Here is a 13,440-nt window from a genome sequence, read left to right on the forward strand (position 1 = left end):
ATAAGAACACCGGTCATTCACACGGTTCACACTAATCGCTTCTCATTTGAAAACTTTGTTTTTATCATATCAAATCAATGCATTTTCAAAAACTAGACATATATAGACACATGCTCCGCCCCTTGCTTGTTTATTGATGAAACATTTTGGCTAATTTAATTGGAACTGGAGCGACCAATAAGAGTGCAGTACTCTCAACTTCATTTAACATGATTTACCATGTTAAACCTGTTGATACGCGCCCTCTTTTTGAGCACAAAGCATGATAATGGTTGTATTTACGGGACCCTTTGGAGTATGGACACAGTTGTAGCATCTATTGAAAGAAAACACTTTGGGCTTTATTTCCCAAGTTTCAGAATTAATATATGTTGTTATTTTTTAAAGTTAGAGAAGCTGAAGTGTATAGTAAATATGTTGTGCTGAACATGTTTTTATAATCTAAAAAACAATAATAAAAGTGGCAAGACTAACCAGAAATACAATGTTCTCAAAGCCACGAGTCTAAAGATGTTATGTTTCAAATCTGAAGATGTTTGAAGGTTCCTGCAGCTTTAATCTCTGTTAAATCACTGGAAGCGTTCAGAGTAAAATTAAGGCTCCGCCCCTCAAGACGACACTAAATCTGACAGCACTGATCGGCTATTATGAATAAAACTACACCGCATTTTTAAAAACAGACTTTGGAGATGGCTGGTTTTGATTATGAGACTCTAATATATCAGATCATATACAGTTTTACAACATGAATGCTGCTCAGATTGCAGTTTGTTGAAGAACGATGACGAAGGGTAATTCTTTCAGGAGAGATCTCATGTAAACAACGGAGAATATATCAATATTTCTCACATTTATCTAAATCTATTTTATTGTGCTATTGGATGTTTGTCAATGAACACTTGTCATGGACGATTGACCCAAGTGTGTTGAACTGGATTCATCTGGCGATCGTGTTTTCATAATAAAAGTCCCGTTTTGATGTTTTCATTTGTACTCCTGCACAAATAACTCAATTGCTGTTTCTGGAGCATTGCTATCGTGAAACAGAGATCAGATATCAATGTTGAACCCTTTGAAAAGATGTATAATTTGTTAACATTAATTACATTTATAGAGAGTAAATTATATATTAAATGTAAGCAGAGTGATGTCACTACCGCGTGCGGGGGACATTTTTGTCACAAAAGCATCACGGATAACGCAAATGGACTTGTGTATGTCTTACTACATTATTTCCAGTGTGCTCTCATTGTATGCTGCATATATTTGTGAATGTAGTACGACAATGACAGCACATCGGACATTATAGTGCATCCCATTAAGCAAAGGGTTTGACTTTCGTTTTGAGAGGGGCAAACACCAATGCCAAAACTGATCAAATATTAAAGGGGTAGTTCATCCAAAAATACTTTACTGCAATGCAAGTGGATGGTGATCCAACGATTGAAGCTCCAGAAATCACAGACAGTCTGCATAAATGTCATCCATATGACTCCATCTGTTTAATTAATGTCTTCTAAAGCGATACATACAGCTGCTGACCAGAAGGATGATTAGAGTTAAAAAGGATTCAAATCTTTATCTTTTTCACACCAAAAGCTATCGTGCCGCTTTAGAAGGCATTCATTTAACTGTTGTATGATTGTATGTTGTTTATGCTGACTGTCTGTGATTTCTGGAGCTTCAAAAGTCGGATCACCATCCACTTGCATTATAAGGACCGGCTGAGCTGAGATATTTTTCTAAATTTTCTTCAAATGTGTTCTGGTGAAGAAAGAAAGTCATCCACACCTGGGATATCCTGAGGGTGAGTAAATGATGAGAGAATATTTGCTATTAATGCTATTTTCTGTAGTAATCAACATGATGCCACAAATGCTGTTTATTGAGCTTAACTTATATTGAACACCTCCACACATTCTCCTATATTCTGTCCCATTTTACCACCATAATCACCCAGCACAGTGTTCATTATTATACACCAGCTACAGTTAATACTGTGTGTGTGTTTGTAGTGTTTGAAGTCTTGTGGTGTAGAGAGAGAAAGTGCTGTGATGGGCGGTAATGAGATCATTCTGGCTCGGGTGAGTTAGCTCATCTGCCGTTGGACTCAGATAGTTTAATGAGGCACCTTTCGCATTCCCTGTGATATCGGCCACGGTCGAATGCCAAGAAATCGAACATCCGTCATCCATTACCACTCTATAGCTCAAGAATGAGAGTGTGTGTTCGTTTTCCTTTATGATTTGGACATTTGGAGATTTGGAAACCATCCTGAGTACTTACAATCACACTTACTGTATTGAAATTGGTGATTTTGAGACGCCACAATAGGCCGCTGATAAAGTCTGTGATGCATTATAATGCTGTCTAGATTAGCAGTGCTCTAGGTTTTGGAACTGCAGCTTTTGCTTGTTATTGCTCAATGCTTTCTCTCTCATTGCTTAGGCTGGATCTGTGTTAGTACTCGAGTAATATCAGCCATTATGTTGTTTGAGACTCTTGTATTGGAGGCACCGAAGAGCTCTTATCAGCGGGAGTTTCTGATCCACTCCAGGAAGGTGTCAATAACGGCCAAGCATCTGTGACGGACTGTGGAATTACACTGGCAGCTCATCTCACGCCACTGAGAAAGGTTACACAGCATGAACAAGAGGCACGGGATCTTTAAACAGTGCTGTTTGCCAGCTAGACTTTTCCAAATATGCTCCAAGGCTGAGCTGGAATAAATGGAGATTTAATTTCCTTCTTCTAAAAACCACAGTGCTTGGATGGTGAGCATGCAAAGAGACACGGCAATCGTTTTAATTGATCATCATTAGCATGAATTGGATCAATTTAGACAAATAAATATATATATATGTATACACTGATCAGCCACAACATTAAAACCACCTGCCTAATATAGTGTAGGTCCCCCTCGTGCTGCCAAAACAGCTCTGACCCATCAAGGCATGGACTCCACAAGATCTCCGCCTCCATGGATCAGACTTGTTGGTCCAGGACATCCCATAGATGCTCAATCGAATTGAGACCTGGGGAATTTGGAGGCCAGGTCAACACCTTAAACTCTTTGTCAAGTTCCTCAAACCATTCCTGAACCATTTGTGCAGTGTGGCAGGACACATTATCCTGCTGAAAGAGGCCACTGCCATCAGGGAATACCGATGGCATGAAGGGGTGTACCTGGTCTGCTACAATGTTTAAAAAATGAAAACTAAGCGTTTATGAACTGATAATCTGCCCTTTTACTCTTGATTTGTGTGAAAGTGAAAAAAAGTAATTATTGTAGCACCTCTATTGTTCATTTCACCAGGAAACTGCTGCGATACATACAACGAGCCACGTAAAAATTGGCTCGTTGGGTGCCGTAACCAGTGTTGGATGTAGCGCATTACTTTAATTAAATTAAAAGTAAGGGATTACTCTGAATTTTTTTGTAATGTAATTACTGTAACTTGCGTTACATACTGTATAGACTTTCAAAAATTCTATATAAAACAATATTTAATTGAAAATCGAAATTTTACGTCTTATGATAACATTTGTTTTCTAATTCAACGCCGCCCCTTTAAATGCATTGGCGCTTCAGCTCGAGCCAGTATGTTGAGATATCACTCAAGTGAAATGAGGTTGGAAGATACGAGCAGCTGTTTTACAAAATGGAAATATCTACATTACTACGCGTTTGTGACAAATGAAGATCCGAAGCACTTGACACGGCAAGATAGATACACACTTTTGAGAGATCGCAGGGGCCGTTCACACCAAACGCGTATTTGCGCAGATGTCTTTCACTGCTACAGTGTGTCTTGCTGTTTCTTTTGGGTATCATGCAGGACCGATGGATTTTAGACACCGTGTCAAGTTAAACAGAACTTCAATATTCAGAAAAGTAATTAGTACAGTAATCTAATTACAATGTAGAAGATGTAATTAGTAATTAATTACTTTTTTGGAGTTCACTTCAAACAAAGACAGATGAAGAGCGCAAGGTGTTGGAACAAATAGCACGGGCTGTTTCGCCCACAAGAAATGCATTAATGAGGTTTTAATGGTCTTGTACGGCCCGCCCCTCTCTGCGCTGCCGCACACTTAATCGCTCAGTTGCAGTTATGCAAATGACACAACGTGAAGGCAAGCACGAGCAGATGATAACAGAATAACAGAGGGATAAAAAAATTAAAGAGTAGCACAGAGCAAAACTAATATTTAAAGGAATCAGCTGATTTTAAACACACAATGAAATTCTTTGATGCGTCGTGATTTGAGGCGAGCGTGATCACAGGCTTTAGGGGGCCAAAAACAGTCAATCAGGCATAGCTGTTATGAAAGCATCGATTCGCCTCATAAGTTATAATGCACTCTTAATAAGATGCACGTGTTGTAGGGCAGCATTGCTGCTCTGTGTCGGCCCATTATTGAGGAAATATGAGCTTTCCTGCATCCGCTTAACTCGTGATTTTCTGGCCTCAGGGTTTGATGCATGTGTAATGATGTTAGGGGTCACTGAGGGGTGTCAAACAGTATGAAAGCTGGGCAACTTGGCAGAGAAACACATTGTGCAAGTGAACAGTAATCTGTGATTGTTAAAATTAATGAACGAGCAAGGCAAGACCGAATATGAAAACGCTAGAATAGCCTACTGTTTGTTCATAGATAAATGTGCGGCGTCTAACGTGAAGCCACAAAACGCTCAATGTGAAATAGTTCTATTAGCACATTGTAACGAGGTACAAGGGAAAGGAGGAGGAGGCAAGAACCAGCTTGACAATATAAATAATAATTTAATAACAAATTTAAACAAAAAGAGAAACATGTCGGGCAGAAGGCCATAGCCTGGTCCTTGGGCACTCCTCCACCCTTTAGTGGAGGACAGCTGTGCCTCCCCAGGCAGATCGGAGGCTGTCCTCTGGCCCCTTGCGGACGGAACACCCTGCCTGGTTTTCGGTGGATGGAAGGGGCCCCACCACTGGCAGCGGTCCTCCCACTCCAGGCCATCGGCCAGGAGACTCTCCCCGCTCGCGGTTGGCGGTTCTATGACCCCGATGCATTTTGGTGGCTGGTAGGGGACTCCTCCGCCCCTGGCAGCGGCACTGACTGCTCCAGGCGGTTGGCTAAGAGCAACCCCTCCCCTTGTGGTCGTTGGCCGTTCCTCTGCTCTCAGGCGGCCGGGCTTCTCCATCCATCGGCGGATGGCCGCGGCTGCTCCGTTGGTGTGGATGGTAGTGGCGAGGACTCTACTATGGCGCATCCCACCTCCTTCCCGGTTTGCAGCACCAGTATAACGAGGTACACGGGAAAGGAGGAGCTGAGAACCGGCTTGACAATTAAAAAAATAGTAACAAAGTTTTTGAAAGGTTTTGAGTTAAAAGTTCAATCACACAAATGCGTGTTTTCTCTACCAGTGTTAGATTCAAGGTGGTGGTGTAGCGGGCTAAAGCACATATCTGTTAATCAGAAGGTTGCTGGTTCAAGCCCCACAGCCACCACCATTGTGTCCTTGAGCAAGGCACTTAACTCCAGGTTGCTCCGGGGGGGATTGTCCCTGTAATAAGTGCACTGTAAGTCGCTTTGGATAAAAGCATATGCCAAATGCATAAATGTAAATGTACATTGTTTATACAGCTTTGTTGCCATGACGACACACTAAAAGTATGTTAACATGTATAAAGTTGACGTCTTGTGGCTAAACTTTTGAAACAGTGAGTATTTTGATGTGTATCAACTGGCCCCGTTCACTTCCATTATAAGTGCCTCAATGTAACCACAATTATTTTTAAACGAGGGACAAGCCGATACTCTTCTCTGTGTTAATCAATCAACATTATGCTGTCGATGATTCCTTAAATTAAAGTTATTATAAAAAGTTACAAAGGTTGACTGAAGATCCAGCCACTCACCATTGAAGTTAACGCTTCGGATGTATCCCAGCAGCTCTTTCCCGTTGATGTTGCTCATACGGGGGCAGAGGCCGGGGTAGCCGAAGCAGTAGTCTCTGTGCATGCGGTGCAGCGCGTGTGCCATCGCATAAACCGCATCCATCACAAACTGCACCTTCCCTTCCTGCTCGTAACTGGAGTCTCGACCCACCTTCTCCAGCCCTGTGCAAACACATACAAACACACACATTTAAACACAGCACATAGGGTGTGTTTAGTATGGAAAACTAGCTTACTACTTACTGAAGACTGCACAGTGCATACTATATACTGCATACTATTTTATTTAAATAGCATGTGAAAAAGAACGCATTATAAAATAGTATAGATAAGAAATAGTAAGGGTAGTATGAGTTGAGCATAAGGCAACTCATTTGGAGATGCCTCTCTTGCAAATGAGCAGGAAACCGACGCAGTAATTCCCTTCTTAATAAATTGCTATTTAATGTTTCTCAAATGTACCCACTCATTAGTGTAATTAGCTAATCATATCATCGAGGAAGCGACTGTACCGACCATCTGATGTGCACATATTGCTGTTAAAGGCAACAGTGAAAATATGTTCTTTCCAAATATATATTTCCCTCCATAGCTCTCCCGAGAGCAGGAAGAAAGCATGCCGTTTGGAACAAATATTCCAGCTGTTGTTGTGTGTAAATTCAATTTGGCTCAGGTGTCAATAATTTTTTTCTCTCATAATCAGCGCTGCAATTTTCTAGTTTTTTTTTTTCTGTTAAGACCAGCATGAGAAGTATTGAATGCTTCCAGCAAGATCTCTTTTTTTATCACCACATTTTTTGACACAAAAAAAAAATTAATAAAAAAGCGTGCAGGCAAGGTGAATTAACAAGACCTCGAGTGCTCCACAGCTTCTGCTGTCAGTGAGGAATTAATAGGCCTCTGTAAATGAAATTCAATTCACTTTTATAGCAGTTTCAGAGCAATGGGAAAATGATGCATTTGGTTCTACAAAAAGGAGACGTATCCCCTGACCTGCCCTGTGTGACAAATACAACACAGAGAACAACAGGCCAGAGTAAACTAGCTCACCGTGTCAAAAACAGGTGGACGTCAGATTTATGGTTAAATCGCCACAAATATCAGACCATCCAAAATCGAAGTCGATAGCATGGATGCAATGGCTGGCGATTTTTAAACAATTGTATGTGAGACAGTATGCACTATACAATGATGAAAGTTTGCTACATTGTCACCTGACCTCATATTGCATGTTTAATTATATGGCTATTTTAAATTTGAACGTTTGGCACTCTGACTTGGGCCAGTAAGCAATCACCTTGCCATAACCAATAACACCATAGCAACTGCATAGCAATGCCCTGGAATTGCTCTTCAGAAAATAAAGAAATGGGTGTTTCTATCAGGAAGACTCACAGACTTGTGTGAAATTTAAGATGACATTTACATTTATTTACATTTACATTAATGCATTTGGCAGACGCTTTTATCCAAAGCGACTTACAGTGCACTTATTACAGGGACAATCCCCCCCGGAGCAACCTGGAGTTAAGTGTCTTGCTCAAGGACACAATGGTGGTGGCTGTGGGGCTCGAACCAGCATCCTTCTGATTACCAGATTACCAGTTATGTGCTTAGACCACTACACCACCACCAAAGAAGGTCCAAAGAAGAAGTGTACTCAGAACCGTCATATCCTGCCGGAGATAGGAGGCGGGGACGAGGAGCCTACCCCCGTGAAGGGCGGGACTCAACAGGTGGTGGTGGGGTGGAGGAGGCACACTGAAACAGCAATGTGATAGATTGTGAGCAGACATATAAAGCAATGGCTTACATGTGATTGGCTAGGAGTTATCCAGCTAATGGTGCGATGATGTACAGCAGCTAGTCTTCCCGCTAGAACTACGCTGCGCTTACATTTCTTAGTTAGTTAAAACTAACATATTTTAATGTTTTGCTTTTTGTTATATGAAGGTCTCATTAAAAGTGAAATTGAAACTTTTTATCAGGCAATAAGCATTTATTTTTGGTATTTTTTATATGCCTTTTATGTGACGATTGTATTGTTTTAGCGTTGTCCCAGACCTAGACTTTCAATATTAAACTATGAAATCCACGATACAGTAAAATTACAACTTATTACGTTTAAAATTATGATAATCTAAGCAAAGAGTAAAATAAAACGAAACCATTTTCAAATTTATTGTGTGAAAATTATTACCATGCATTTTTCTAAAACATAACAAAAAATAAAAATACAACTGTCCCATAGTTGTTGAGTCATATCCACCACAACAAACTTTTATTTGTATTTTTTTAAGTTAGTGCACTTGTTAACTAAGTGGGCAAAATTGTAATTGAAGAGCATGCTTGAGATGAGACAAGTGATTTTTAAAGAAAACAAAGAAAAAAATTAAGGTAAATATCACTTGTAAGCACTATTGGGGTAATTTCCAATCAAGCTGTGATAAAGTTTGAAAATATTATTTAATTGTGTATTTTAATGATACATCACGTTTTCTCTGAAATTATCCTCAACAAATATATATATATATATAAATAATTTCCATTATTGTCATTTCCAGCACAGAATTCTATTAAACACAATATAGAATTTGAGATGTGCTGAAAATGTAAGCGCAGCGTAGTTCTAGCGGGAAGACTAGCAACCTACACCACCCCACCACCACCTGTTAAGCCCTGTCCCGCATGGGAGTAGGCTCCTCGCCCCTGCCTCCTATCTCTGGCAGGATATGATGGTTCCAAGTACAACTCTCTCGGACCGCCAGGCGGGGCTTACGCCAAAGAGAGAGACATTACTTTCTGTTTTACATTCATCAAATAAATGGCATCTTAAACCTCACTCAAGCCTACGTGTCTTCCCGATAGAAATGATACTGTGTTGCCAATTTTCATGACTTTCAGAATAAATGCCATAAGTGACATACATCTCCTGTGATGCATGTATATACACTGTTGACAGACACATAAATAAAAACAAATATAAAAAATGTTTATATATATATATATATATATATATATATATATATATATATATATATATATATATATATATATATATATATATATATATATATATACACAGTAGTATTTCAAAGATGAATAACTAACAGTAGCTGCTCCATAAAGTCCCCCTTAATGGCTGTGATGTACACGAGTTATTTATTAGTGTGTAACCCTCAGACCGTGACACTTAACACTTATTCATGACACCGCAGACCATGACACTTATTCATTTCACATTTCTATTTATTCATTCAAAAGACGCTTTCATCAAAAGTATTTTACAAAAGAGGAAAAATACAAGCTAAAGCCATTAATAATTAGGAGACTTTTATTCAAAAGCACAAAGCTAAAGCAGAGGTTATTAATGATAACAGAACAAGAACAGAACAAAATTGTGTTTTATTTGCATCGGGGGAATTGGTGGTCCTGCGTTTGTGTTGAGCACACGTTTGTGTCTTTGATGTCTAAGTAAGGAAACAAACTGACGCTTATTGAGTGATTGATGACAACACGGATGACGGACCCTTTAATGAGACGAACAAGCGTCTCAATTAATTGCCAATTAGTGGCGCAAATTAAATTCCCTCCCTTTATCTGAAGACCTGCTCACATTTAAAATGGACGAGAGCGAAGATGAAATTAGAAAAATTACAACGTGAGGAAAAAAACGGACAGACTTTTGAATTATTACAGAATTAGAAACAAAACAAAATGGGAAAGTCTGCATATGTTTCCAAGGGAACTGAACACATTAGCATAAATTACAGTCCATTATGTCATGCAAACTCACTAAGAAGTTTGAAAATGCCACAACTTATGATTAAACTAATTTATCTTGTTTCAAGCTTTGACTAAACCAATGGTGAAAATGTTTATTACAGTGTACATCTCATTAAAACATTAGCTATTTTGATGTTCTTGACGGGTTTGGTATAATCCACACTACAGTTCTCTATTTATAGTTTTGTAAAAGACAAACAGGATAATTTAAAAAGCAACAGATGTGTCCAAAATTCAAAACAGATCCTGTTCATAATGACTGGCAGTGTCATGAATATGTACAAATTGTCTGGCTTCCAACTTTACTCTCTTCCACTCTGAATTACGCCTCTGTCTGCCAACGCTGAAACAATAATCACTATTCTGTATATGCTAATGAGAATACTTTGGCTGATGAATATCTCCACATCTGACTGAATGACTCCATCCAAGCTTGGATAAACATCAATACCTGTCTGTGTCAACAACAACACTTGCGCTGAAGCTTTCAGAGTTGATTAGTGTTGAGCGGAGGAGGGTGGGACCGGGCTGGAACAATGCATGCCTGGTCCCCTATCAGCCTGATGGGGGCGTGCAAGGGATAAAGGCGGCCGGTGACGACAGTTCAAGAGAGAGAGAATGACAGACAGCTGCTCTGTGTGTTTATGTTTGTGTGTTTTTGGTTCAGTTTAAAATTAAACTATTATTTCTATTGCCAAGCCGGTTCTCGCCTCCTCCTTTCCCCTTTTCTAAACCGCTGGTTTCCCTGGTGGGAGGCAGGAGGGATGCCCGTCGCAGAGTCCTCGACACTGCCGTCCACCCAGGGGAGTAGCCTGACTGCCCGGACGCGGAGAACGGCTGCCGTCCGCGAGGTGAGTGGGGACTGGACTCCCCGACCGCCTGGAGTGAAGGAGCCGCTGCCAGGGGCAGAGGAGTGCACTGCCGTCCCCCAGAAACACGGAGGGGTCGAGAAGACTGGCGTCCGCGAGGGGAGTGGGGACTGGACTCCCCGACCGCCTGGAGTGAAGGAGCCGCTGCTAGGGGAGGAGGAGTGCCCTGCCGTCCCCCAGAAATACGGAGGGGTCGAGAAGACCGCCGTCCGCGAAGGGATGAGGGAAGCGACTCCCCGACCGCCTGGAGTGGTTGGGCCGCTGCCAGGGGCGGAGGAGTGTACCCACTGGTCACCGAGAACGCGGACGGGCGTTCTGTCCGCTGGGGGTCGGTCTGACACCGTTCCGCCCATGGAGGAGCGGCTGCCGTTGGCCTGAGAGGGTGGAGGAGTGATCAGGGACCACGCGACGGCGTATCAGAGAACCGGTGAGTGAGTTTTTTTTCTCTCTCTCTGTCACTCCGAGTTGGCCTTTTCCCTCGCCTATTTTGTTTTTTTTGTTATTGTTTTTCCCCTCCTGTCTCCTCCCAGTTCAAGCAAGGCGGGAATGACCCGCCGGCAGACGTGGCTCAAGGCACGCACCTCCGTCCCCCATCATGCCTGGGGCTCCCCGGCCTGAGGCAACACCGGGAGGAATGTAGGGCAGAGGAAGGCGGGGCCGGGCAGGAACAACACACGCCCAGTCCCCAATCAGCCTGATGGGGCGTGCGAGGGATAAAGGTGGCCGGTGACGACAGTTCAAGAGAGAGAGAATGACAGGTAGCTGCTCTGTGTGTTTATGTTTGTGTGTTTGGTTCAATTTGTGTTGTATTTTAGCATCACTTCCATTGCAAGTAATATACTGTGACTGAACGTTGTTGATTAAGTTTAACTGGGATTGATTCTGGAACATTCCTATAAAAATATTATTTGCCTACTAAAATAATTGAATGTTTAAATTCTTACAGAACTTATGAAACTGGAAAAGGCACCTGTTTCATAGAATGACCCATCAGGTTCCAGCCACCGCAAAACAGGCAATAAGCAAACGTATTGTGCACTTAGAAATGAGACTGATATTCATGTTGTCCGAGACCTTATGCCCTCTTTCCCTGAGCCATTACAGATTTCTGAGTGGCCCTGTTTGGTGTAGCCAATTCAATCCATGCTTTAAAACAGGTTTGATTTATTTGAGAAAAGTCTAAACACAACTGACAACAGTAATTACAGTGTTTGCAAGGCAGCGCCTCAAACATTCTGGTTTGGGTTTGTTTTAAACCTCTAACTCCCAGTGTTAAACTTCTGTAATTAATTCAGCCGGAACATTCTAACTTTGTTTTCCAAATAATAGCTTTGGGTTTGCTGTTTATTTCATTTTTTGCTAACTTTATACTTTTTTATTTATTATTTTTCATAAAGTTTTAAAATCTCTATTTTACTTACATTGATGGAATGTTCAGCTTCAAATTCAAATTATAACAGGCACAAATGATGTCATCATTCTTATAAAATTTGAATATTATATTCAAATGTAAAATATCTATCAATATATCTATCTGTCTGCCTGCCTGTCTGTCTGTCTGTCTATCTATCATCTGTCTGCCTGTCTATCAGTCTTTCTATCTGTCTATCTATCTATCTATCTATCTGTCTGTCTTTCTGTCTGTCTATCTATCTATCTATCTATCTATCTATCTATCTATCTATCTATCTATCTGTCTGTCTGTCTGTCTATCTATCTATCTATCTATCTATCTATCTACCTGTCTGTCTGCCTCTCTCTCTGTCTATCTATCTACCTGTCTGTCTTTCTGTCTGCCTATCTGTTTATCTATCAATCTATCTGCCTGTCTGTCTGTCTGTCTATCTATCTATCTGTCTGCCTGTCTATCAGTCTGTCTGTCTGTCTGTCTGTCTATCTATCTATCTGTCTGTCTGTCTGCTCTCTCTCTCTGTCTATCTATCTACCTGTCTGTCTTTCTGTCTGCCTATCTGTTTATCTATCAATCTATCTGTCTGTCTGCCTGCCTGCCTGTCTGTCTGTCTGTCTATCTATCTATCTGTCTGCCTGTCTGTGTCTGTCTGTTTATCTATCTATCTATCTATCTATCTATCTATCTATCTATCTATCTATCTATCTATCTATCTATCTATCTATCTACAGTACCTATCTATCTATATGTCTGTCTATCTACCTGTCTGTATGTCTGTCTGTCTGCATGTATATCTAGCTGTCTGTCTGTCTATCATCTGCCTGTCTGTCTCTCATCTATCTCTATCTATCTATATGTCTGTCAATCTACCTGTCTGTATGTCTGTCTGCATGTATATCTAGCTGTCTGTCTATCATCTGCCTGTCTGTCTGTCTGTCTGTCTATCTATCTATCTATCTATCTATCTATCTATCTATCTATCTATCTATCTATCTATCTATCTATCTATCTATCTATCTATCTATCTATCTACCTGTCTCTCTACCTTCCTATCTGTTTATCTATCAATATATCTATCTATTTATATGTCTGCCTGTCTGTCTATCTATCTATATGTTTATCTATCTATCTATCTATCTGTCTGTCTGTCTGTCTTCTATCTATCTGTCTGCCTGTCTGTCTACCTGTCTGTTTATCTATCTATCTATCTATCTATCTATCTATCTATCTATCTATCTATCTATCTATCTATCTATCTGTCTGTCTGTCTACCTATCTGTTTATCTATCAATATATCTATCTATCTATCTATCTATCTATCTATCTATCTATCTATCTATCTATCTATCTATCTATCTATCTATCTATCTATCTATCTATCTATCTATTTATCTGTCTATCTATCTATCTATCTATCTATCTATCTATCTAT

At 40.5% G+C, this 13,440-nt stretch overlaps 1 protein-coding gene across 2 annotated transcripts in view; it reads right to left on the bottom strand.

The window, feature by feature from the left end:
• LOC127639288 (metabotropic glutamate receptor 8-like) overlaps positions 1–13,440 on the bottom strand; it is a 187,934-nt gene that overhangs the window by 34,954 nt on the left and 139,540 nt on the right. For both annotated transcript variants that reach the window (XM_052121222.1, XM_052121221.1), the window contains exon 7: positions 5,904–6,104. In XM_052121222.1, coding sequence (XP_051977182.1) covers positions 5,904–6,104 — 201 coding nt within the window. The remainder of the gene's footprint in view (positions 1–5,903; positions 6,105–13,440) is intronic.

The sequence above is a fragment of the Xyrauchen texanus genome, chromosome 47, assembly GCF_025860055.1.
Source record: "Xyrauchen texanus isolate HMW12.3.18 chromosome 47, RBS_HiC_50CHRs, whole genome shotgun sequence".
Lineage (NCBI taxonomy): Eukaryota > Metazoa > Chordata > Actinopteri > Cypriniformes > Catostomidae > Xyrauchen > Xyrauchen texanus.